This window comes from Mauremys reevesii, linkage group 3 (genome assembly GCF_016161935.1).
Source record: "Mauremys reevesii isolate NIE-2019 linkage group 3, ASM1616193v1, whole genome shotgun sequence".
NCBI lineage: Eukaryota > Metazoa > Chordata > Testudines > Geoemydidae > Mauremys > Mauremys reevesii.
The window spans coordinates 199,408,251-199,430,865 of record NC_052625.1 but is presented as its reverse complement, the minus strand read 5'-3'; the positions used below and the strand labels follow the sequence as shown (position 1 = coordinate 199,430,865).

Sequence of the window (22,615 nt, the reverse complement as noted above, 5' to 3'; positions counted from 1 at the left end):
GGGCTCTGGAGTGGCTGGGACAGTCACATTCAGTGGGACTCCATGCAGGCCCAGCAGTCCACCCTGTGCTGTCAAATGAAGAGCTGGAAAGGGAGTGAGGTAGGGCTGCCAACCCTCCAGGATTGTCCTGGTGTCTCCAGGAATTAAAAACTAATCTTTAATTAAAGATTATGTCATGTGATGAAAGCTCCAGGAATTCATCCAATCAAACTCAGTGAGGCAACTCAGTAACGCAACTCATTAACGCAACTCAGTGAGGCCCTTTGCCTATACATATTCCTCGTCTCTGTGATATCTATGGCCTAGATTGTAAATACTTGGTGGCAGGGACCATTTCTTTCCATACACATGTACCGTCTCTGGAACAGTGAGGGTCTGATCCTGATTGGGGCCTGTGGCAAATAAATAATAATCATGAATAAACTCTATATTTGTCAGTGCTGTGGAGAATGGGTGAATCTACCCCAGATAGTACTTTCTATCCCTGATTAGATTGATACAAGGGGTGGAAGTAGGATCTTGTGAATAAAATATATGACTTGGACTCAGGAGACATATGAACATAGGCATGGTAAGGCTGGATCAGAACCATCACGTTCAGTATTGTGGTCAGAAGAAGTTGCAGAGGAGCAGAGAAAAGTGTGAGACATCTTAAAGGAGGTAGATGTGGCAGCATAATCTGTGTGGTTAAAAGTTCGGCTGTGTGTGTGTGTTCTCCCCGTGTGCTGCCCCAGTTCTGCACAGACAGACAGCACAGCAGACCTTGAGTGAACTGCCCAATGACCACAAGATCCGTTATGGTACAAAGGCACCAGGCCAGGTTTATTGTCGACAAAGCACGGTAATAGCCCCCGGCAGACCCTACGAGGATACTAAGACATGTATGTCCATGACAATGGACGCAGGTCTGTGTATGGCGGGACTTTCCATTCTCCCCTCGGCTGAACCAAAACACTCTCTCAGAAATACCTCTTTATACCCTGTTACGAACAAGTTACGTACTTCCCCTCTGACATAGTTAGTTAGTGCCCCTGGACGTGGCTAGTTATCACCCATCACCTTGTACATGGTGGTTCAATCCAGACATCTCTATTCATTATACTCTCACCCTGACCTTATCCTTTAGGAGGGGTCAGTGTGTTCCTGTTATCCTTGGGGAATGTTTTTGTACCACCCTTGATATCAGGATGTTCTGGTACCACTCTTCTGGAATGTGTTTGTGTGAGTGCTCTGTGCCTAGCACTTCTTAGGAATGTGTGTTTCTGCAATATCAGCCCTGTTCTTGCCAGATTCGGGGGACTTGCAAGCAGGCAGAGGCTGATGTTTGCTCACAGCCTGACTTTTGCTAACTTTGTTTTATATCAGCAAATCTTGCCCACCACTTTAGCTCAGGCCTCATACCAGGGCCCCATACAAGGGCTTATGTCTCAGGCTCTCTTCAAACTACAATCTACTCCATGACAAATTCCTCCTGACTCGTAATAGTCCGTGATCTTTTATCTTCAATCTGACACACTCTGTTATTTTGATATTTGTTATTCTACCTCTGGCTGTCTTTATCCAGATAAGAGGTCAATCCCTCTTTTAATCTTACTAAGTTCTTGACTTCTGTTTGACTGATGTCTCTGCCACAGACTTCCTGAATCACCTTGGTCAAGCTACTTAATCTCTCTCAACCTTGGTTTCCCAGTCTGTAAAAGGAGAAAAGCTGTCCCTCAAAGGGTGTTGTGAGGCTGAATTTACCAATGTACAGCACCTTGGGATCCACACACAAGTGTAAAGTATCGTTGTTAAAGCTATAAATTAATACACACTGTGCAGTGTGGTTGAATTCATGTTGCTCTTTGAACTTTAAAAGTTTTTTGTTCTTTAGTTACATATTTATTTACATCCACCTTCCATTGTGTGGGTCATCAGCAAAGATTATACTCCCAATCTTCAGCACTGGCCTCTACCTTTTGAGCTAAAGGAGTAACTCCATTAACTGGTGCCAGTAGTAGGCTGTTATCCATGACTGTTGCAGCCACTATATGGGGACACAACACACTTTGCTAGTGTATTACATGTTCAGAATTCATCCTTACTATTGTAGTGATGCAGGTATTTACAATTCCAGTAATCTAATTTTGTCTACGATTAATTTTCTAAAGTATTGTAATGCTGGCAATTTCCCTTTAAGTTTAAATTTTATAGAGGACACTAGGGGTATATTCAGGTGGGGCATTTGTCAAGATGACCTGATAAGTGGGTCACTAATAAAACAGATACCAAAGAGCAAATCTGCCTAAGATGGAGAAAAATAAACAAACCTTCCAAAATATAATAATTGTTCTGAAACTTGTGGAAACAGCTGTGCCTCACTAACCTCAGACTAACAGAAAATGAACTTCTCTGGTGTGTGTGGGGGGAAGGAAGAGTTTACCCACAATATCTCGCTTTTTTTTCTCAAGATCACTGAAGTTTGAATGTTGGAAGGGCTAAGAAAATATTACCCGTGCAGTTACTGATCCCACTGAAGCTGATTGGATCTTTGTGTCTTTCTTAAGGCACCACTTGTAACTTTTGCTAAAGATGGGCAGACCAGTGCTGTGGGGCTACATTACTGTGATGAGGGCTGTTTTCTTCGCACATTCTAGGCACAGTGGAGTAAAAATCCTGTCAGAGAATCAGAAGTTTCTCATCTAATTTTGCAGACTTAGTGGGCCAATTCTGATCTCAGTTACCCTGGTGTAACTCCACAGAGAGGAAGGCTAGACTTGTGGGCGAAGCAGTGATGTAAGACTTGTGAAATCTGGGTTATGTTCCTAGGTTCTGCCACAGACTCACTGTGTGCCCTTGGGCACATCATTTAATCTCCCTCTGCTTGGTTTCCCATCTGTAAAACAGATGGTGTGTGAGAATAAATGCAATACAGCTTGTGAGGTTCTCAGATACTACAGGAATGGGGGAGCATGAGGGTGGAGAGCCTGAGGTTAAGACAGCCCTGATTACAGAATGAGCCAAAACCAAGCTGAATCAGGTGAACCCAGTATAAAAAAGAGTAGGAAAGTGCAGAGAATATGGGAAAGCCCAAGCGATTACGGCGACGTCTGTAGGTACCGCAAGGAGCAAGGAAGTTCCTGCAAGGCCGTGAGTCAACAGGGTAAAAGCTAAAGAAGCAGGAGAGAGGGGGAGCAGGGCTGGGTTTCGGGGCAGGTGACCCATAGGCCCACCTGGGTGCCAGGCTTGGGGCCATGCCAGGCTTCAGTTCATGGTAAGGGCGAAAAAAGCGACCTTTTGAACTAAAGAACTTGAGTTAACGTTCTAAGGCTGGCACCTACTGATACACGATTTAATACTGGTCCACCCAGTGTTGGTGCGCGGTTCTATTTCTTGGTGTTAGTACATTTTAGTTATTCCTAAAATTAAAAAGCTTCTGTAAGCTTTAGCAGAAACTCGTTTTTTTTTAATTTGCTTGAATAAATAACGGATTTACAGATCCCAGTGTGCAAACATATCATTTTATATAACAGGGATAAATCATGCATGCAAATTGTGCATCATAGTGGTGAAATGGGCTACAAATGCAATAAAAAATGAGGTATTCAGACATTTAACAAATGGCGAGGGGGCGGGGCTGAAGATGCTCCTTGCCTGGGGTGCCATTTGGTCCAGGGCCGGCCCTGAGTGGTGGAAAGCGTCTGTAGGCAGAGAGGCTGGGGAGAGACTGTAAAGGCCAGCTAGGATGAAGTCTGTTCTGTGTTATTTTGGATTAATCAGGGGAGGGGCACTGAACTGGGCTCGAGGGTCACTGTGTCCTCGGGGATGCAATAAATTGGACCCCAAGAGGGGATTTATTTTAACTACCTTTTGAACTGAGTGAGTTCTTAAAGGGCCCTGAACAGGGGGCGAGCAGAGCTGGGGCATTCTAGGGGCAGCTGCCTGATATTACATAGAAGTAGCTAGATCAGGGGTGGGCAAACTACGGCCCCTCGGGCCGCATCCAGTCCGTCAGACCTTTTATTCCAGCCCTCGAGCTCCCACCAGGGAGAGGGATTGGGGGCTTGCCCCGCTCCAGTGCTCCAGCTGGGGAGCGGGGTCGGGGGCTTGCCCTGTTCTGGAAAGTAGGAGCATGGCAGGCATGTCTCTCCTCTGGCTCCTATGCATAGGGGAAACCTGGGAGCGCCACACGCTGCCCCCACCCCAAGCGCTGGCTTCGCTGCTCCCATTGGCTGGGAACTGTGGCCAATGGGAGCTTCAGGGACAGTGCCTGCAGACAGGGCAGAGCCACCTGGCCGCGCCTCTGCATAGGAGCCGGAGAAGAGACATTCCCACTATGCCACTGCTTCTGGGAGCTGTGGGGGCGGCGCCTGTGGACAGGACAGCGTGCAGAGCTGCCTGGCCACGCCACAGCGTAGGAGCTGGAGGATGGACATGCCGCTGCTTCCGGGAGCTGCTTGAGGTAAAGGCCATCCAAAGCCTGCACCCCTGACCTGCTCCCATGCCCCAACCCCCTGCGCCAAGCCCTGATCCCCCTCCTGCACCCCAACCCCCAATTTCATGAGCAATCATGGCCTGCCATACAATTTCCATACCCAGATGTGGCCTCAGGCCAAAAAGTTTGCCCACCCCTGACCTAGCTAGACGGTTAATACACTGACTTCAGTAGTGCTAGGCTGGATTGGGGCCTGTGTGCATGAGCTCAGAATTTTGTACAATACATCTGAATAGTTCAGAGAAGCATCTGCTTATCGTAACAGAATTGCCAGTCCACTCAGACAGGTACATTGTTTCAAGGTAGTCTTCATGATTTCGTGCCATTTTCTTGCTCACGTTTGCTTGCTCATTATTCTGATGTGTATTTGTCTTGTGGTAGCACTCAGGGGACTTGAATCAGGGCCTCACTGTGCTGCATGCTCGACATCCACAGAACAAAAAGACGGTCCTGGAGTTCAAAGTCTTCTCTTATGATGAACGGCAAGAGGTGGATACAACAAACCAATGGCAGGAGGGGTTGTTACCCGGGGTGGCACCCTAAACCCTCTCCCCTCCTGCCTTGGTCAAGCTGAGATTGCTGAATGGCCAATTTACAGCTTGCTGACTAGGCCGCCTTTAACAATAGGCCATAGTGGTTTCAAGCACTTTACTGGTTTGCCAAAGTCTCCCCGTACAGGATGAGGGAAACCAATAACAGTGAGATGAGCATGGTTAGTTCCAACACAGAAATAATAATTAGCCCTTGGAAGAGTAACATTCACCCCTTCCTTTTGGCCACAGATCTCGTGCACATAGTGGCTGGAGGGTTGGTCCCCCTCCTCCCCCAAATTCTTACTGCAGGGATGCATCTGCATGCTAGGATGTGTACACTGAATTGTTATTGTCGGGCTGATTGAGCTAGCTGGCTTTACTCATTGGCTTATTATTACAGTGTTCCTCATTAGTACTAAGCTCTGCATGCAGCTTTATTATTGTGGAGGTGACTGGGAGTCACTGAGGCTACTAGTGTTGGGGATTTTGTGTCAATCTTTCGTTATTATTGTTGTTAAGAGAAGGGAGAATTGAAGCCTTCCAGCCTTGACACTTTCCCTTTCCACTAGCAGCAGGCGTCCGGCTCTGTTCTGTAATCAACCCTGAATGGGTAAATGACTTTGAAAGGAGCCAGACCCTGGTGGTCTCGCATTTCAGATGAACAGCGATGGAAACCGCCGTGAAAAAATCTTTTCTTCCGCTCCCCTGAAATAAACCGGAGCTGCTTAGGAAAAAAAGAAGTGCCCTGACGAAGTTCAAGAAACAGACTAAACTCCCGTGCCAGTTGAAGTGCATTCTACACTGCCCAGAACGATACAGCCATGCATTAACATAAATGGCAGGGTAAATATTAAGGCTAGCATTAGACAGCTGATTGATTTGCCTGTAGAACCACTGGATTCTAATCATCAGGCAGAGCTCTTATTAGAGTGGGCCACTTAGTTGAGAAAAGCAAGTTAATCTCAAGCAAACAGAAGTGCTGGACAAGAGGATACTTGGATAATCAGGATCTGGATTTCCACCAAGTGTCCCCTAGTTTTGCCTGCCTCCATTTTTGGTTGGCCAACTTGAGCTGACTTGCAGAGGTGCCGAGCGCCGTCGCTCCTATTCACGTCACTGAGTCATTGATGTTAAGGCTACAAGGGCCCATCCGATCACCTAGTCTGATCTCCTGCATCACAAACATCTCTTCCAGAAAGGCATCCAGTCTTGAGCTGAGGATCGCAAGAGATGGAGACTCCACCACTGCCCTTCAGCGATTGTTCCAGTCGCTAAGGGTCCAGTAGTTTTCAGTTAAAAACTGATTGCTCGGCACACTCTGAAAATCAGACCCAAGTAGTCTCAGGCTGGTAACCCAAAAACAGAGGCATCCCAAAATTACTGGCCACTTTTGAAAGCATTGGCCCAAAGGCCTCCCGAATCCTCATTCCCCAGAAGCTGAATCTGCATCAGGGTGAATAGATCCAGAAGAATTTTATGTAAAAGACAAGCGCAATTGGGCATGGTTGCCAGTCACCGCTTAGGAGAGACTCAGGGCTGCAGCAGGGATGGGTATGGCTGCAGGATGGGAACAAGGTGAGTTGGCAGAACAGTCAGGACTGGAATAGCAGGGAAAGCTGTTGGTCAGGGTTGCATCGCAATGCAAGAGTGAACTAGTAGGGGGTATTGCAGACCAGGGCTGAAGTGCATTGACAGAGTGACGGGGGCTCAAGGCTGGAATAGCAAAGAATATTGCATGGCCGGGGGGGATGGGTGGACCAGGAATACTTATACAGACAAGACAACTAGCACTTAACCATATTCATACTGACCCTCCACATTTTTTACTGACATAATACGAAATACAAAAAAGGCCAATGGGTCGGTATTACACATTTTTAAAAGTCCTCCCATGTCTGGAATACTAAGATTTCAAAGCAAATACGACTTCTGTTTATGGTCCTATATGACAGATTTTCTTCTATAGAATCCAGTACTTCAAACATAAAAAAAATCACATAAATCCAGATTAATCTGGCATAGTCCTAGTCCGGAAACATACTGCAGACAAAGGAAATACTGTCTCTACACTGTCTTGCAATTTTTACTGATGTACATTTTAAACGATCACTCCATAAATGTACTGGCTGCTGGCAACCCATATTGGACTGGACTAGCAGGGAGCTGAGAAGAGCAGAATAGAGGTGTATTTTCAGACCTGCATGAAACCCCAGGATTTAAATAATAAGGACGTTGCATTAGTTGGGGATTGGTCCTGCTTTGAGCAGGGGGTCCTGCTTTGAGCAGATCACCTCCTGAGGTCCCTTCCACCCTGATATTCTATCATTCTATGGTTGTATGTTAGGACTGAGGTGCTTTGCCAGATACTGAGATGGTCATCACCGGCGTGTCAAGAATCAGAGGGGTAGCCGTGTTAGTCTGGATCTGAAAAAAGTACCTGACAAAGTGGGTATTCACCCACGAAAGCTCATGCTCCAATGCATTTGTTAGTCTATAATGTGCCACAGGACTCTTTGTTGCTTATCACCAGGGTGATAATACTTCCTTGGCAATGTTTAATCATGTGATATCTTGGTGGGATCGTGTTGTATCCTCATTATTATATGTCAGTTCTATCAGTTAGAAATGCCCCAGAGCTGGGCCATTAGCATTCAGAGCAATGCAAGCCAAGGTTCCTAATGGCCATGAAATATCAGGCTCCTTAGTCTATGCTGATTGCTCGTAGGGGACAGAACAGAGTTTCATGACATTCATTGTCCCCACAGACACACATGCTCGGAAGCATCTAGTGTTCTCCATGGGGTTGCTGGACCTCATGGACCGAAAGCTAGATCCAAACTGGTAAATGCTATGTCCCTATGAAATGTGATATGGCTAAAAGGACAAGTGCTCGGATCTCACCAAGATGGAAGATGGATGGGGGGCAGCAGTGTAGCGTGCCCTGCACCTGAATATTCCCAGCATAGACTCACCTCTCTGTGAGAGGGGCTGTATCCCATTGCAGACACTGGGCTACTGAAGGAAGACGAAAGCCATCAGGTCTGTCTCAGACAGTGCCATCCAGGCCAGTAAGTGTGGTTTCTTCTGCTTGTTCCCCAGATGCCTTTTCACTGTCCGTGAGAGACAGCACCTCTGCTCAAGGCGACATCATCAAACACTACAGGATCCGCTCCTTAGACGGCGGGGGATACTACATCTCCCCCAGGATCACCTTCTCCTCACTGCAGCAGCTAGTCCAGCATTACAGCAGTAAGCTGCCTGTGTCCCCGTACAGGGCCGTCTGTCATAGCATTTGTGATTGCTGGAATGAGGAGGCCACATGGTCTGGTGCCTCATGGCCAGACGGGCGTTATCAATCAGTCGCATGACCAGTGAGCAGCGACTGCACATGGAGCAATGCCTGTAATAGGTAGCAGTATAGGGAATGGGGAGGTGGACACAGGGTGGGCATGAAACGCCTGCTCTAGCTAGCACTGGGTTGGGGTGCAGCAGAATGCAGGTATATGGAGCGAGTTGGGCAGCCCCTGCTGGTCACTCCCCCCACAGCCATAAGCAAAGTGACCACCCCAAATCGGACGTGCGCACGAGCAAAACCGCCCCTTCACGAGGCATGGCAGGGACCATGGAGGCTCCTCGGGAGAAGGGGTGTGTGGAGAGACTGGGTTCCGGAGAGAGGCGTTCGGGGGGAGATTGCAATCACTGTGATTCACTGGGGCATGAGCCGGCTGGGGAAGGGTGACACTAGGTGATCTGCCATTGCATGGGTCCTCCAGGCCACGCTCCTGGGGCGCTCAGAGCTGTGGGGCTGAAGCAGCCTCTGTGGAGTGGCCGTTCCACATGCTGAGGAGGAGAATTACCTTCTGCACGTCTCCAGCCCGGCGACTCAGGCTGGAGGCTGGGCGGAGGGCTTGACCCTTTACCGATGAGCTGACAGGTGTTCTCTCGATACGCAGACAAAGGGGATGGTCTGTGCCAGAGGCTGACCACTCCATGCACATCCCTGGTTCCCCAGAGGCCCTGGGCGCAGGACGAATGGGAAATCCCACGGGAGTCTCTGAAGCTTGTGAAGAAACTTGGTGCGGGACAGTTTGGAGAAGTATGGATGGGTAAGTGCAGCACTCTCCAGGCCCAGAAGGGTCAGCCCCGGTCGCTACACATGGCCCACAGGAAAAGGGAAAACCTTGTTTCCTCAGAATTATCGCGAATGCGGGACCTTGCTAGGACCCAGCCCGCTGCTCGTGATGGGGGAGGGCTGGGAATTATGCAGCCCATTCAATTGTGCTTCTTTAGGGCTGTATTGGGGCTTTAAAGCACAGCTTTTGCCACAGGTGTAAGACAACTGCACCTGTGTTTTCCCTTAGTGTTTCAGCCAGGGCACCCACTCCCAAGCTTCTGGCCCCCTAGCTGTTGCCTTTCCTGGGGGGAGACATCTCTGTCCCTCCTGACTGGGAAATGTCCACCCTGAAGAGTTCCTGCCTTGCCCGTGTTATTCCCAGCAAAAGACAGGCTGTGGAAACAGGCCTGCAGAGACTAATAACAGAGTGATTGTCAACAGTTGAAGGTTGCCACCCACCACTTCCTATCCAAGCCTATTTTATTCTTAAGGTAAAACCATTCCAGAGAAAACACATTAAAACAATAAAAGAACTATGTGTATGCTAATAAGCTTATCAGAGATCCCTCTGCCCTGCCCCAGCTGTCTCCAACATGGGTTCTGGCAGGAGAATCCTTCAAATCACCCAGAAAACAGGTTCCCAATAGCTTGAGCCTAGAACTAGCCCCCTCCTGAAAAGTTTACTCTTCCCTTGATACAGTTCAGGGGTCTTTGATCTGGAATTTCCAGAAGCAGGTCAAGGTGTAGCTTCAAAAGGCCTCCCAAGTACTGTCCCAGACAGTTCTTTGAAGTTCCTAACATTTACATTACAGTCCTACAATAACACACAAACAATTGCATGTTTAATACAATGGACTCCAAAGGTAGGAAATAAGGTTAAACCTAATTCAGGAAAGTTCATTCCGGATATTGCAGGAAATTGCCATCTGTCACAGCCCGGCTTGGGGGTCTGGGGGTAAGCAGTGGGAGGCTGTGTGCCTTGAGGGACACTATACCTACCTACGACACAGGCCCATGCATCCCCCTTCAAAGGATGCAACTTGTGCTCCTACACGTGGCTGGTCAGGGTGGGAAGGAGCTGGAGCTTAACTCCTCCTCCTCCGCTTCCGCCCCTTTGTGGTTGATTGCTCCCAGGAGAGTGCAGGAATTGCAGTTGTGGCCAGCACAGTGCAGAAGACTTGACTGTGTGTGCAAAGTCCCAGCTCCTTTCATTACGGAGTCAGATACCACGGTGAGGGGCATAGCTAGATCGCTGAGAAATGGGGTGACACGGCAAAGGACATGAAGGCCGTATATGAGGAGAACATTTCCTAGCAGTGGGGGTCTGGTAAGCTGGGGAGTTGTCTCAAGGGAAGTGGTGGAAGCCACATTGTTCAAGTGACTTAAAACCAGACCTCAGAAAGGTCCTGAGAATATGCCATAGGGCAGGGGTTCTCAACCTTTTTCTGTCTGAGGCTCATCCCAATATGCTATAAAAACTCCACGGCCCACCTGTGCCACAACAACTGGTTTTCTGCATATAAAAGCCAGGGCCAGCGTTAGCAGGTAGCAAGCAGGGCAGTTGTCCAGGGCTCCACGCCACAGGGGCCCCCACGAAGCTACGTTGCTCAGGCTTCGGCTTCAACCCCAGGGAGGCGGGGCTCAGGGCCCTCGGCTTCAGCCTCATGCAGTGGGCTTCAGCTTTCTACCCTGGGCCCTAGCGAGTCTAATGCCGGCCTGGCTTAGCTGGCCCCTGAAACCTGACACCTGGTTGAGAACCGCGGCCATGGGGATGATCCTGCATTGGCGGGGAAAAGGGAGTAGACTGGAGGCCCTGGTCTGTCTTCCTCCTGTGGAACATTCATGATTCCTCTCACCAGGAACTCAATAACCTCACACCACCCTGTGCTTTACTGCTCAGTTCCTCCAGAGCAGAACCCTCAAGGGCTCCTTCCCTCCCCATCCCCAGCATGGAAAAGGGAGCCACTGAAATGTGGCCTGGATCCCCTGCCTCTTTCATTCTGGGGACACCACCCTCTGGAATAGCCTCCAAACTTCTTCCAAGGTTACCTACTCCTCGGAGGCATGAATTCCCCAAGCTCTCTTACAGACTGACTGAAAACAGTGCTTATATGGGCCATCCTCTCCACCCCTCCACCCACCACCAGTGCACTGCAGTCTGTTTCCCCAGTTCCTACTGTGTACCCAGCTGTCTTCACTCTCCACCACACCTTCCTGGAACCTCTACACAGTAGGGTTGCCAATGCCTTCAGGATTGTCCTGGAGACAGTCTCCAGGAATTAAAGATTAATCTTGAATTAAAGATACTGTCATGTGATGAAACCTCCAGGAATTCGTCCAACCAAAGTTGACAACCCTACTACACAGAGACCCTCTCAGAGGAGATGGGTCCTCTCCACTTCCTTCTGAGGCTTCTGCCATCTTGGAAGGATTGTTCCCCATGGTAGATACCCTAGTGCTTAGCACATTGATTGGTATGGTTAGCTATTTCACACGGTAACAGGAAGGCCAGACCATCACATCAAAGGGCTTCTTGCTGTTAGTTTTCTATCTTAGATAGGTGACCCTCCCCCCACATCACTGAAAATGGGACACTAGATGGGGAGGTCTCTGAGTAACTACAGATAATTCTTTCCCAGGTATCTGCCTGGTGGGTCTTGCCCACATGCTCAGGGTCTTACTGATTGGGAAGGAATTTTCTCCCAGGTCAGATTGGCCGAGACCTTGGGGGGATTTTTCGCCTACCTCTGCAACATGTCTGCAGCATGGGTCACTTGCAGATTTAAACTAGCGTAAATGGTGGATTCTCTGTAACTTGAAGTCTTTAAACCATGATTTGAGGACTTCAGTAGCTGAGCCAGCGGTTAGGGGTCTATTACAGGAGTGGGTGGGTGAGGTTCTGTGGCCTGCAATGTTCAGGAGGTCAGAGCAGATGACCATGATGGTCTGTTCTGACCTTAAAGTCTATAAAGCATCTTGTAATCTTTAACGTATTTACTCTCATAACACTCCGGTGAGATAGGGAAGGCCTATTATCCCATTGTACAGATGGGGAAACTGAACCACGGAGCTTCAGAGGTAGCAAGGCTCCAAACTTCCATTAAGAGGAAAACTGTGGCAGAGAAAGGAATTAAACCTAGTTCTCCTAAGTCCTAGGCTAGCACCTTAACCATTGGACCCTCCTTTCTCTTTTGTGGCAGGCTATTATAAGAACAGTGTGAAGGTGGCTGTGAAGACCCTAAAGGAGGGATCCATGCCTCCCGATGCCTTCCTGGCTGAGGCAAACTTGATGAAGATGCTCCAGCATGACAAGCTGGTCCGGCTCCATGCAGTAGTCACCAAACAGCCAGTCTACATTGTGACAGAGTACATGGCCAACGGTAAAGAGCCTCCCCGGGCTTTATTCTTTAGACATTTTTGGCTGAGTTTCAAAGGTTAGGCCAGTGCTTATGATTTGTGAAAATCCTGTGCCTGCAACGGGTAATGTAGGGGATGATGCCCCAGGTGCTGACTTTCATTTTTCTGGGTGGGTGCTCCAGCTCTCCTCCGCCCTGAGGCTCCGCCCCCTCCCCAAGGTCCTGCCCTCGCTCTGCCTCTTCCTACCCCGCTCCTCCCCTGAGCACACCCTGCCCTCATTCCATCCCCAGTGCTTCCTGCCTGCCACCGAACAGCTGATCAGTCGGTGGCGTAAAGAATCCTGGTGCACTTGATAGAGGCAGTGACGTTCCTGAGATCTTCCCAGAAGTAAAAAAGCTGTAGAGAGGTTGGGTAGCAATGGCTAAAGAAGGACGTGGACCTAATGTATAACTTTCACTCAAATCACATCGTCCAGGGAACACTGTGTGTCTCCTCTTTTACAGGGTGCTTGCTGGATTTTTTGAAGACAGACGATGGAAGCCAACTAACTCTCCCGAAACTCATTGACATGTCAGCCCAGGTCTGTAGTCAAAGACACCAGGATGAGCGTTTGAAAGACGGTGCAATGTTATCCAAGATGACATGTTTGCAGGCGCAAAGGGGATACATATTATTGGAGAGGGTTCAGAGAAGAGCTATGAACATGCTTAAAGGATTGGAAAATATTCCTTATGGTGATGGACTCAAAGAGATCAAGCTATTTAGTTTATCCAAGAGAAGGTTGAGGGGTGACTTAATCACAGTCTATACATATTTATACTGGGAACTGAAATTTGATAATTGAGAGCTCTTCAATCTATCAGATAATGGTATAACAACCACCAATGGCTGGAAGTTGAGGTTAGACAAATTCAGACTAGAAATAATGTGCATTTTTTAACATTGAGGGTAATTGCCCAGTGGAGCAACTTACCAAGGGCTGGGGGGTGGATTCTCCAGGGCCAGTCATTTTTAAGTGAAGATTGAATATTTTCTAGAAGCCTTGTAACAGTTATTGGACTTGAAGCAGGAATTAATTCAGGAAAGTTCTATGGTCTGTGCTATGCAGGACATCAGACTAGATGATCAAAATGGTCCCTTCTGGGCTTAGAATCTATGACTCTGAACTTCCAGATGTAATAGCCAGGGGTTCCTCCCTTCACCTGCAGTATTGATGGGAATGCCAGCGCATCATCAGCACCATCAGACACCTCACATGGGGACCCTTTTCTTAGCACTCTGCGTAATATGGAAGGCAGAGTCTTTCCTGGCTTAGTGAGCAGAAAAGTCTTTTCTCTTTTCTCCAGATAGCCTGAGTAAGAGAAGGTCCTGCTCTGGAGCGACAGTGATCTACCGTGTGTAGGGACACAAGTTAGAAGAGAATCTGGTTTTCAGAGATGCTGAGCATCTCCCATTCTAGTTGACTTGATTGGGAGTAATGGGTGCTTAGCCCCTCTGAAGATGAGGCAACATAGTAAGGGGGATTAATATGCACTGAGGTGCCTAACATTAGGCAGCGCTTATTCTTGTAATAGGACCACTGTGTCCTCCATCTGAGGATCTCAAGGCGGTTTTTTGCAAACATTAACCAATGTAGCTTCACAGCTTCTTTGGAGGTACATAAGCACATTAACCACCGTATATGGGTGGGGAAACTCAGCTGCAGGGTCTTGCTCACAGAGCTGGGGATTTTCAGAAGCACTTAACGCTGCCCTAACTCTGCTCCTGGTGGAATCAATATGCGCTTTGTCATTGATTTCAACAGGAGAAGAGCTAGGCTGGCATTGAGTATCTTAGAAAGCCTGACTGAGGACCCATCCAAGGTCAGAGCCGACATGAGAACCCAGTGCTCTTGGCACCCAATGCAATTCCTTAGCCACATGGCCACCATTCCACTCTTTGGTGGCGATGAGCTAACTTCACCGTAATTTTCAGTTACGTTATATTTAACAAGGCTCTTTTCCAAGGTACTACGGCATCCAGCCACAATTCATATTTGTTTTTAAATGAATAAAATCCCTGGAAATGTGTATTTCTGAGGAGGTGCTATCTGACACGGCAGAAGCATCTGCTTTTCATTTTACCCAGAAGCAAAAATACTGAAATATCTTTAAGAAGCCGCCCCATTAGCTATTTTTATCCCTCCCGTGAATGGTGTAACAATTCTTTTCCTCTTCACTAGGTATAAAATCTGGTCTGCTGCCCTAACTTTGATATCCGTAATAGATTAAGGGGAGCAGCTGCAGACTTAGTGGTTAGACGTTGTTTCTGTTTTTTATAACTTGAAGGAAATAATCAGCGGTTAGTTTGAAATTCCCAAAGAGAAACACAACCGACCAAATTTATCCCTCAGGTGACTCCACTCACTTCAGTTGGGGGTTACACCAGGAAATTTGGCCCAGTGAGTTTGTAGGGAAGAGAGAGAAAAATGCCATATCAGGAGCAGAGCTGAGCAAATTTAGGGAACTGGGGTAAAAATCTGTCTGGGGATTGGTCCTGCTTTGAGCTTTGAGCAGGGGGTTGGACTAGATGACCTCCTGAGGTCCCTTCCAACCCTGATAGTCTGTGAAATAATTGATGTTTTTTTTCAGTTTAGCCACCAAATCAAAATATCAGGGCAGGCGGTGGGGAGGGGGGGAATTGTTGCTGGTAGACCCAAACCCAAAAATTTTTGGTTTTTCTTATTGAAACAAACAAATGAAAAAATTTTATTTCAGGTTGAACAAATTGTTTTGTTGTTGGGTTGTTTTTTTTTTCATTCTGTTTTGTTTCTTTTCTGGGAGTTTTTTACCCTTTCATTTGTTTGTTTTCTTTGTTTTTTACAAATAAAGCTAGCTAAATATCTAAAGGAAATGTTTCAAAACAAAAAGTTGAAATGTTTCATTTAGCATATGTCAAAACATTCCAACTTTTTCAGGAAAAAAAAAACAAAAAAACAGCCAAAGTTATCCATCAAATTTGACCGGAATTCACAAATAGTTTTGGTCGACCCGAAACTGCATTTTTCTGCTAATAAACTATTAATCCAAAAAATTTCAGCCAGCTCTAATCTGGAGTGGCCAAAGTGCAGCCCTAGGTCAAATATGGGCCAGAGAATTCCACAGTGAAGCCATCAGCCCCTGTTATCTTCACTGGGGTGGTGCGGGCTGTGGTGACCCCAGGGCCCAGCATGCATTGTTCCATCCATGCTTGACCTCAGCAGAACACTTGCCAAGCACTTTGAGAGTCTAAAGTGAAAGGGGATCTCATGACCTCCAGACTGGCCTACCTTCTGCTAGAGCCCTCCCTAAGCAAGTTCAAGAGGCCCAGGTCATCTAAAACTGCCCTCTAATGAAAGGATTCTTAGTTTAACAAGAGACCGTTGGGGCTGTCAGTAGCCCAGCCCAAAGGAATGTGACAGTGGCTTGTACATTTATGCTGATCATCCTCCTACTCCTGGCCCAGCCACTTAGCATGGGAGTCAGGGGCCCTTTCCTGCAGGTAGAGCATCTGTCCAGCTGCCCTCAGAACTCCAGTGCTCTGGGCTCCAAACCTCTTTGCAGCGGAGGCGGCATTCAACCCAGCTGGGCCTGCGTTAACTCTTCCCTTGCTGCCCAAAGGCATGACACTGAGACACGCCACTACACACGCGTGTGTCTCTAAAGCACTTAGGGATGCTTCTGAAGGAATGCTTAGGGATGCTTTCTCTGAAAATCCCACCCAAGTGGGCAGCGCTATCTGTTTCTATTCACAGGCCCTGTTCTTTATTAAGCAGAGAAATCTCAAGCTACTGCATCTTTGGTTTAATCTTCAAATAGAGGGAAGTAGGGGGCATGCACTGTTAGCATCGTAAATCCCCATTAAAGTTCCTACAGTCGGGTCCCTCCTACGGCCCATGTATAAAGCGGAGAATATTTCCTGCTAGGCACAAGGGCTGACAAAACGCATTCCAATGGCTGGACTTGCTGTGTGTGTGCCCAGCATAGCAGAGACAGGTAGATTATAAGCCCAGAAGGGACCACTATGATCATCTAGTCTAGTCTCCTGCATAACACAGACCAGAGGATTTCAGCGCAGGCCACAGAATGCTGGGATCTTGCAGCCTGAAGACAGTGAATCTATCACATGCACCTAATGATGGGATGATTTAGTTGGGAATTGGTCCTGCTTTGAGTAGGGGGTTGGACTAGATGACCTCCTGAGGTCCCTTCCAACCCTGATATTCTATGATTCTAATGGAGGCTTCAGCTAGCCAAGCCAGTGCAGGAGCTACACAGGGATTTTTTGCATCCCTTCACACTGTGCATATCTGTGCCATTGCAGGCCTGGTGCAGAGCCTGAGCTGTCCGAACCCCAAGTGCTGGGCTTCAGTTAATCACTAGTTGTTTCTGGCTGGGGTGATGTAAAGCTAGTCACGCTCTTTCATAACATGTTTACTCGTGGTGTTCTGAATACGTCATGTCCCAAGGCAACTTGACCCTTCAGACGCAATTTGCAGCCAATAGCATCAGCTGTAGTTAAAATTAGAAAGTTTTGGGTGCACCGAATTCATCCTGTGGTCAGTCTCACACACACACACACACACTCGGATGCACACACATGCTGAAAGGAAACCATCTAGTCTAGTGCTATCTCATTAACATCAGGACAGGAAGTGACATCAATTCTTCCATTTTCCACTGAGGCAAGCAGCACTCGAGCTTGAAGGGTGTTGATAGAGGGTGAAATACATATTTGGAAAGTACATGTTAGTATCCTGTTGAAAACCACATGTAAGCAAGAAGCTGATGAGAATCTTAGTGGGTGGAAAATCGTAATGCCCTAACCTCAGGGCGTGTGAAAACCCAAATTGGTGCTAGGCCTGCTTGCCAGGGCTTATACTCATCCACCCATTGCCCTGATGAGTGTCTGGGCTAAAGCTGAACCTGCCGCTTTTCAAATCCCCCTTCAAAGCTCCCTGCTTCTGCAAAGCCAAATTTGGCAATTAATTGATCTTTGACTATTAGCGGTAAATATGCCCAATGGCCTGTGATGGGATGTTAGATGGGGTGGGATCTGAGTTACTACAGAAAATTCTTTCCTGGGTGTCTGGCTGGTGAGTCTTGCCCACATGCTCAGGGTTTAACTGATCGCCATATTTGGGGTCGGGAAAGAATTTTCCTCCAGGGCAGATTGGCAGAGGCCCTGGAGGTTTTTCGCCTTCCTCTGCAGCATGGGGCACGGGTCACTTGCTGGAGGATTCGCTGCCCCTTGAAGTTTTAAACCATGAATTGAGGACTTCAATAGCTCGGACATAGGTTAGGGAAGGGGTTCTCAAACTGGGGGGTCGGGAGCCTTCAGGGGGTTGTGAGGTTATTACATGGCAGGTCATGAGCTGTCAGCCTCCACCCCAAACCCGACTTTGCCTCCAGCATTTATAATGGTATTAAATATGTAAAGAGGTGTTTTTAACGTAAAGTGGGGGGTCGCACACAGAGGCTTGCTGTGTAAAAGGGATCACCAGTAAAAAAAGTTTGAGAACCACTGGGTTAGGGGGTTGATACAGGAGTGGGTGGGTGAGATTCTGTGGCCTGTGTTGTGCAGGAGGTCAGACCAGACGATCATAATGGTCCCTTCTGACCTTAAAATCTATGAGTCTATGATTCTATGAAAGCCCCCAAACCCGAAAACTTGCTATTACTCTTATTTACAGGAGAGCTTATCATGCGTTCAACGCTTCCCAAACACTGGTCCCTTGCTCTAAGGAGCTCGGCATCTACAGAGACCAAAAATAATAATAAGCAAATTATGTAGAAGTTAGCTCAGTTCAGGGAGTGTTTCTAAGAGGGACGTGAGCAGGGTCGGGGGCTTGGCTCAGAATGCTAACACATTCCCATCATATTAATGCTCTAGGATACAGCTTCCATTGGTCTCTCAGTGAGTGATGATTTTATGCTTACCTATACTGCTTGGCTGTCCATGCCACACTGTACAGAAGAGGTGAATGGATGAGATTATTAATGATCATTTCCTGTTGATCGTCTTAGATTTAAACTATTCTGGCTGTGACTGCAATGTTTTCAACTAAACTCCAAGATGTAGGGGATTAATGATGGTCTTGTGGCTGAGCCTTGGAATCTGAAGATCTAGGCTTAGTCTCTGATTCTCCCACCGATGTCCTGTGGCCAAGTCTCTTCATCTGTCTGTGCCTCGTTTCCCCATTTGTAAAATGGCAAGAACAACCCTTCCTTTCTGCCACACTTTGTCTGTCTTGTCTAAACTCTTTGAGGAAGGGATTGTCTCTTACTACATACACTGAGTGCAGTCCAACCCTAATCTCATCTGGAGCCGGTAGGTGCTACCATAATACATGGAATAACAGCACAATCTTGTGTCAGGCAGGGGATGGACAAAGTCTTTTCCATCTTTAATGTCTAGGGACCAGGAGGCTTATTTGAATATTCTCGTGGTAAACGCTGTGACCATGTCTGCTCTCCTAGGTTGCAGAAGGAATGGCATACATCGAGAGAATGAACTCTATCCACCGAGACCTGAGAGCAGCCAACATCCTTGTCTCAGAGACGCTCTGCTGTAAAATTGCTGATTTTGGCCTGGCCAGGATAATAGAAAATGAGTACCTGGCCCAAGAAGGTAGGTTCCACTCATGGTGTTATACGGAAGAACCTAGCTGAAGCAGTACCAGTTACATTTGCAGCTTGCTTTTCTCCTTCACACAACTCCACATCCACACAGAGTGAATAGAACGTTGGAGACTATAACAGGGTTCAAAAAAGAACTAGATAGATTCAAGGAGGATAGGTCCATCAATGGCTATCACTTTATTAGTGTAATTACAAGCTGTTCTTTTCTTCTGTTGGCTGTTACTCATTTTCTGTAATGTTCATATCACGTATGTGTGGTTTGCATGCTACATGTGATTTATGATGTATTTGAATACCTTTTTATCTTAATTTGCACCTGCTTTTTAAGGTTATAGGCCATTCATTGTTTTATAAAGTAGAACCAGAGAGAGCAAAATAAAACTACACAGGCAAGGATGCCTGATAGTGAAGGGGAAAGCCAGGAACTGGTCCATCCTATGATGAATTATTTTGATTCAGTTGTACTTTAAACAAACACTGTATCAGCCCCCGTGTGCAATTGGCAGTACCCAACATCCAGATAAGACCTTTTGAAGACCAACATGCTTGAGCAGAGTGTGCGAAGTATGAATCCAGGAAGACACTCCACATTAATGTCCTTTTTCAAATTCCTTTCTTCCTGACAGGTGCCAAGTTCCCTATTAAATGGACAGCGCCAGAGGCAATTAACTTTGGGGTTTTCACAATCAAATCTGACGTCTGGTCATTTGGGATTCTTCTAACAGAAATTATAACCTATGGCAGGACCCCTTATCCAGGTACAGTCCCTCGAGAATACAGCCTTCCCTGCCATTTACTGTGGAGTGCATCACGATTCCCGCTGAAACTGCTGCTCCAAAAGTTACGAGGACTATTGCTCAGGGGATCAGCCAGGAGATATGGAGCCTTTTACCTCTCTAGCAGGTTACTTGCATGACTCCTGCCAAGGCCCCGAGTCAGCAAAGCACTTAAGCAGGTGCTTAAATTTAAGTCCCCATGGATGGAATTACTCAGGTCCTTGAGTGCTTTGCTGAATCAGAGCCACAAAGTCATCGCAAAGCATAGGCTGTTTGGTGGCCTATGTGGAATGTGTCTGGTGGTTGCCATCCAGTTCCCACTGGGCAGCAGTCTATGGCACAAAACCAGCCAGCTTAGCCTAGGTGTGTCCTTGCTGGCAAACTCTGTAGGGAAGCTAAGGGCTGGGACTGGTCCACAGAATGCAGATGGCTCTCGGGCTCCAAGGGATGGTGCTGGAAGCGGAAGGGAAAAGCTGCCTGGCATTGCTCCAAGAGCAGGAAGCGGGGTGGGGTTCTCTGGGACCATTCCTTGCTCTTTCATGCCTTCAGGCAGAGTTCCTCTGGGTAGCTTCCTCTGCCTCCGTGGAGCAGTGGGCGCCGTCCAGGGTTATCTGCTCAGCGTCCCCCTCTGGGGCCCTTGTTTTGACCTTTAACCACCCTCCCCTTCCTGGTTTGATTATTTTGTTGATTCCAGGGTTCTTTTCACTCCGCCCCTCTGTGAAGGGGGAGGTCCTTATTGGTTTTATAGGCAGACCCCCCTCTGGGGCCTCGTCCTGGCACACAGGGCTTAAACAGGCTAGGGTAGGTCCAGGAGGAGGACGCTGGACTCGAGGGAGATTTAATCCCGCTAGCTCAGATAGGGGAGCAGGGAAGTTGCAGCAGCATGGGCTGAACATGCCTGCCTGGAACCCTGGGTAATTACACAGGTGGCCAGCCCACCATTAAGCCCATGGCATGACTGCTCCAGGACCAGAGCTAGCGAGACTGAAGCTAGCTTGGGTGTGTCTAGAGGAGAGACAGCCACACCCCGTGATTGCAGTGTAGCTGGACCCTGACTGTGAGTTTACTGGGGCAGCTCCTGTGCCTAATGCCATGTAGTCTCGATCTTGGCTGGGGCTTCTAGTAGCTACCACCATGTCAATAATAACAAGTAGCCGCTGAGCTCTGTCCTGGGGCGTGGCCTCAGCAGCTGCCATGATGCCCTGCAGCTTTAAAGCTGTGCTCTCCTCTCCTGGCACATAGACGCCCATGCATGGTGAACTCATGCTCAGGGTCGGGGGGGGTGTTTTGTTCTAGGCATGACCAACCCCGAGGTCATTCGGAACCTGGAGCGGGGCTATCGCATGCCGTGCCCAGACGATTGCCCTGGAGAACTCTACACCATCATACTGAGGTGCTGGAGGAGCAAGCCAGAAGACAGGCCCACCTTTGAGTACCTGCAGTCCGTCCTCGAGGATTTTTACACGGCAACGGAAAAGCAGTATGAGCCAGAGCCTCTGCCATAGCCAGGAACCTCACCACCTCCCGTGGGACAGCGTTGCAGGAGACAGATGACAGCATGGAGTGCTGGCTGGGGGAGATCCTCCACTAAGCCTTCTTCAGCCACTTAGCTTGGGTATCCTGTGGACATCTAATACAGGACTTCCCCTCCCCCTTGTTTGGTGTATGCGGATCAGCTCCGGACTATGCTAGGAAATGATGCATTTTGGAGGCTTCTGGGAGGGTGGGGGTGGGACTCTGCAAGTCTGTGGAGATGCAAAGAGAAGCGTAATCAGAAGTTGGCGGAGCTCATTCATCCCTTGCATGGGAGTCCCAGCCCAGGGAGCCTGTACCGCATCACAGTCATTGGCGTCACAGTAAGGGCTAGTGGACTCCCTTGTGGGATAAGAGAAGCCAAGGGCTGACCAGCCCCTGGAGACTGATGTGCTCCCTGCCCCTGGAGCTGGGTCCTTCCTGTCAGGGGTTCGGCAGGGCATCAAGGGAGAAGCTGGCCCTGTCTCTGTCAGTGCTGCACTGGTTTGGCTGGGGCCTTTAACGTCCAGGACTGCCAGTCCATGCAGCACCTATTGCCAGCCAGCAAATAAAGAACTTTGTTATCCAAGCACTCTTCTGCCTTCATTATTAAACTCTCCATTTGGCATCATGATAATCATGTGACACAAGAATGTAAGAATGGCCATACTGGCTCAGACCAGTGGTCCAGCTAGCCCAGGATCCTGTCATCGACAGTGGCCAGTGCCAGGGACTGCAGTGGGAATGAACAGAACAGGGAAATTATTGCGTGATCCATCCCCTGTCATCCATTCCCAGCTTCTGGCAGTCAGAGGTTCAGGACACCCAGAGCATGGGGTTGCATCCCTGATCATCTTGGCTAATAGCCACTGGTGGAGCTATCCTCCAGGAACTTACCTAATTTTTTTTTAAACCCGCTTACACTTTTGGCCTTCACAACATCCCCTGGCAATGAGTTCCACAGGTTGACTGTGCGCTGTGTGAAGAAATACTGCCTTCTGTTTTTTTTAACCTGCTTCCTATTCATTTCATTGGGTGAGCCCTGGTTCTTGTGTTATGTGAAGGGGTAAAAAACACTTCCTTATTCACTTTCTCCACACCAGTCATGATTTTATAGACCTCTATCATATCCCCCCTTAGTTGTCTCTTTCCTAAACTGAACAGTCCCAGTCTTTTTAATCTCTCCTCAT

General features: G+C 48.1%; 1 protein-coding gene across 7 annotated transcripts in view; it reads left to right on the top strand.

The window, feature by feature from the left end:
- Nucleotides 1–21,989, top strand: part of BLK (BLK proto-oncogene, Src family tyrosine kinase) — a 150,482-nt gene extending 128,493 nt beyond the window's left edge. For all 7 annotated transcript variants that reach the window (XM_039531169.1, XM_039531164.1, XM_039531163.1 and 4 more), the window contains 7 exons: nucleotides 8,107–8,256; nucleotides 8,961–9,113; nucleotides 12,322–12,501; nucleotides 12,982–13,058; nucleotides 18,976–19,126; nucleotides 19,764–19,895; nucleotides 21,210–21,989. In XM_039531169.1, the coding sequence (XP_039387103.1) occupies nucleotides 8,107–8,256; nucleotides 8,961–9,113; nucleotides 12,322–12,501; nucleotides 12,982–13,058; nucleotides 18,976–19,126; nucleotides 19,764–19,895; nucleotides 21,210–21,418 (1,052 nt within the window). In that variant the 3' untranslated portion in view covers nucleotides 21,419–21,989. The remainder of the gene's footprint in view (nucleotides 1–8,106; nucleotides 8,257–8,960; nucleotides 9,114–12,321; nucleotides 12,502–12,981; nucleotides 13,059–18,975; nucleotides 19,127–19,763; nucleotides 19,896–21,209) is intronic.
- The last annotated feature ends 626 nt before the right edge of the window (nucleotides 21,990–22,615 follow it).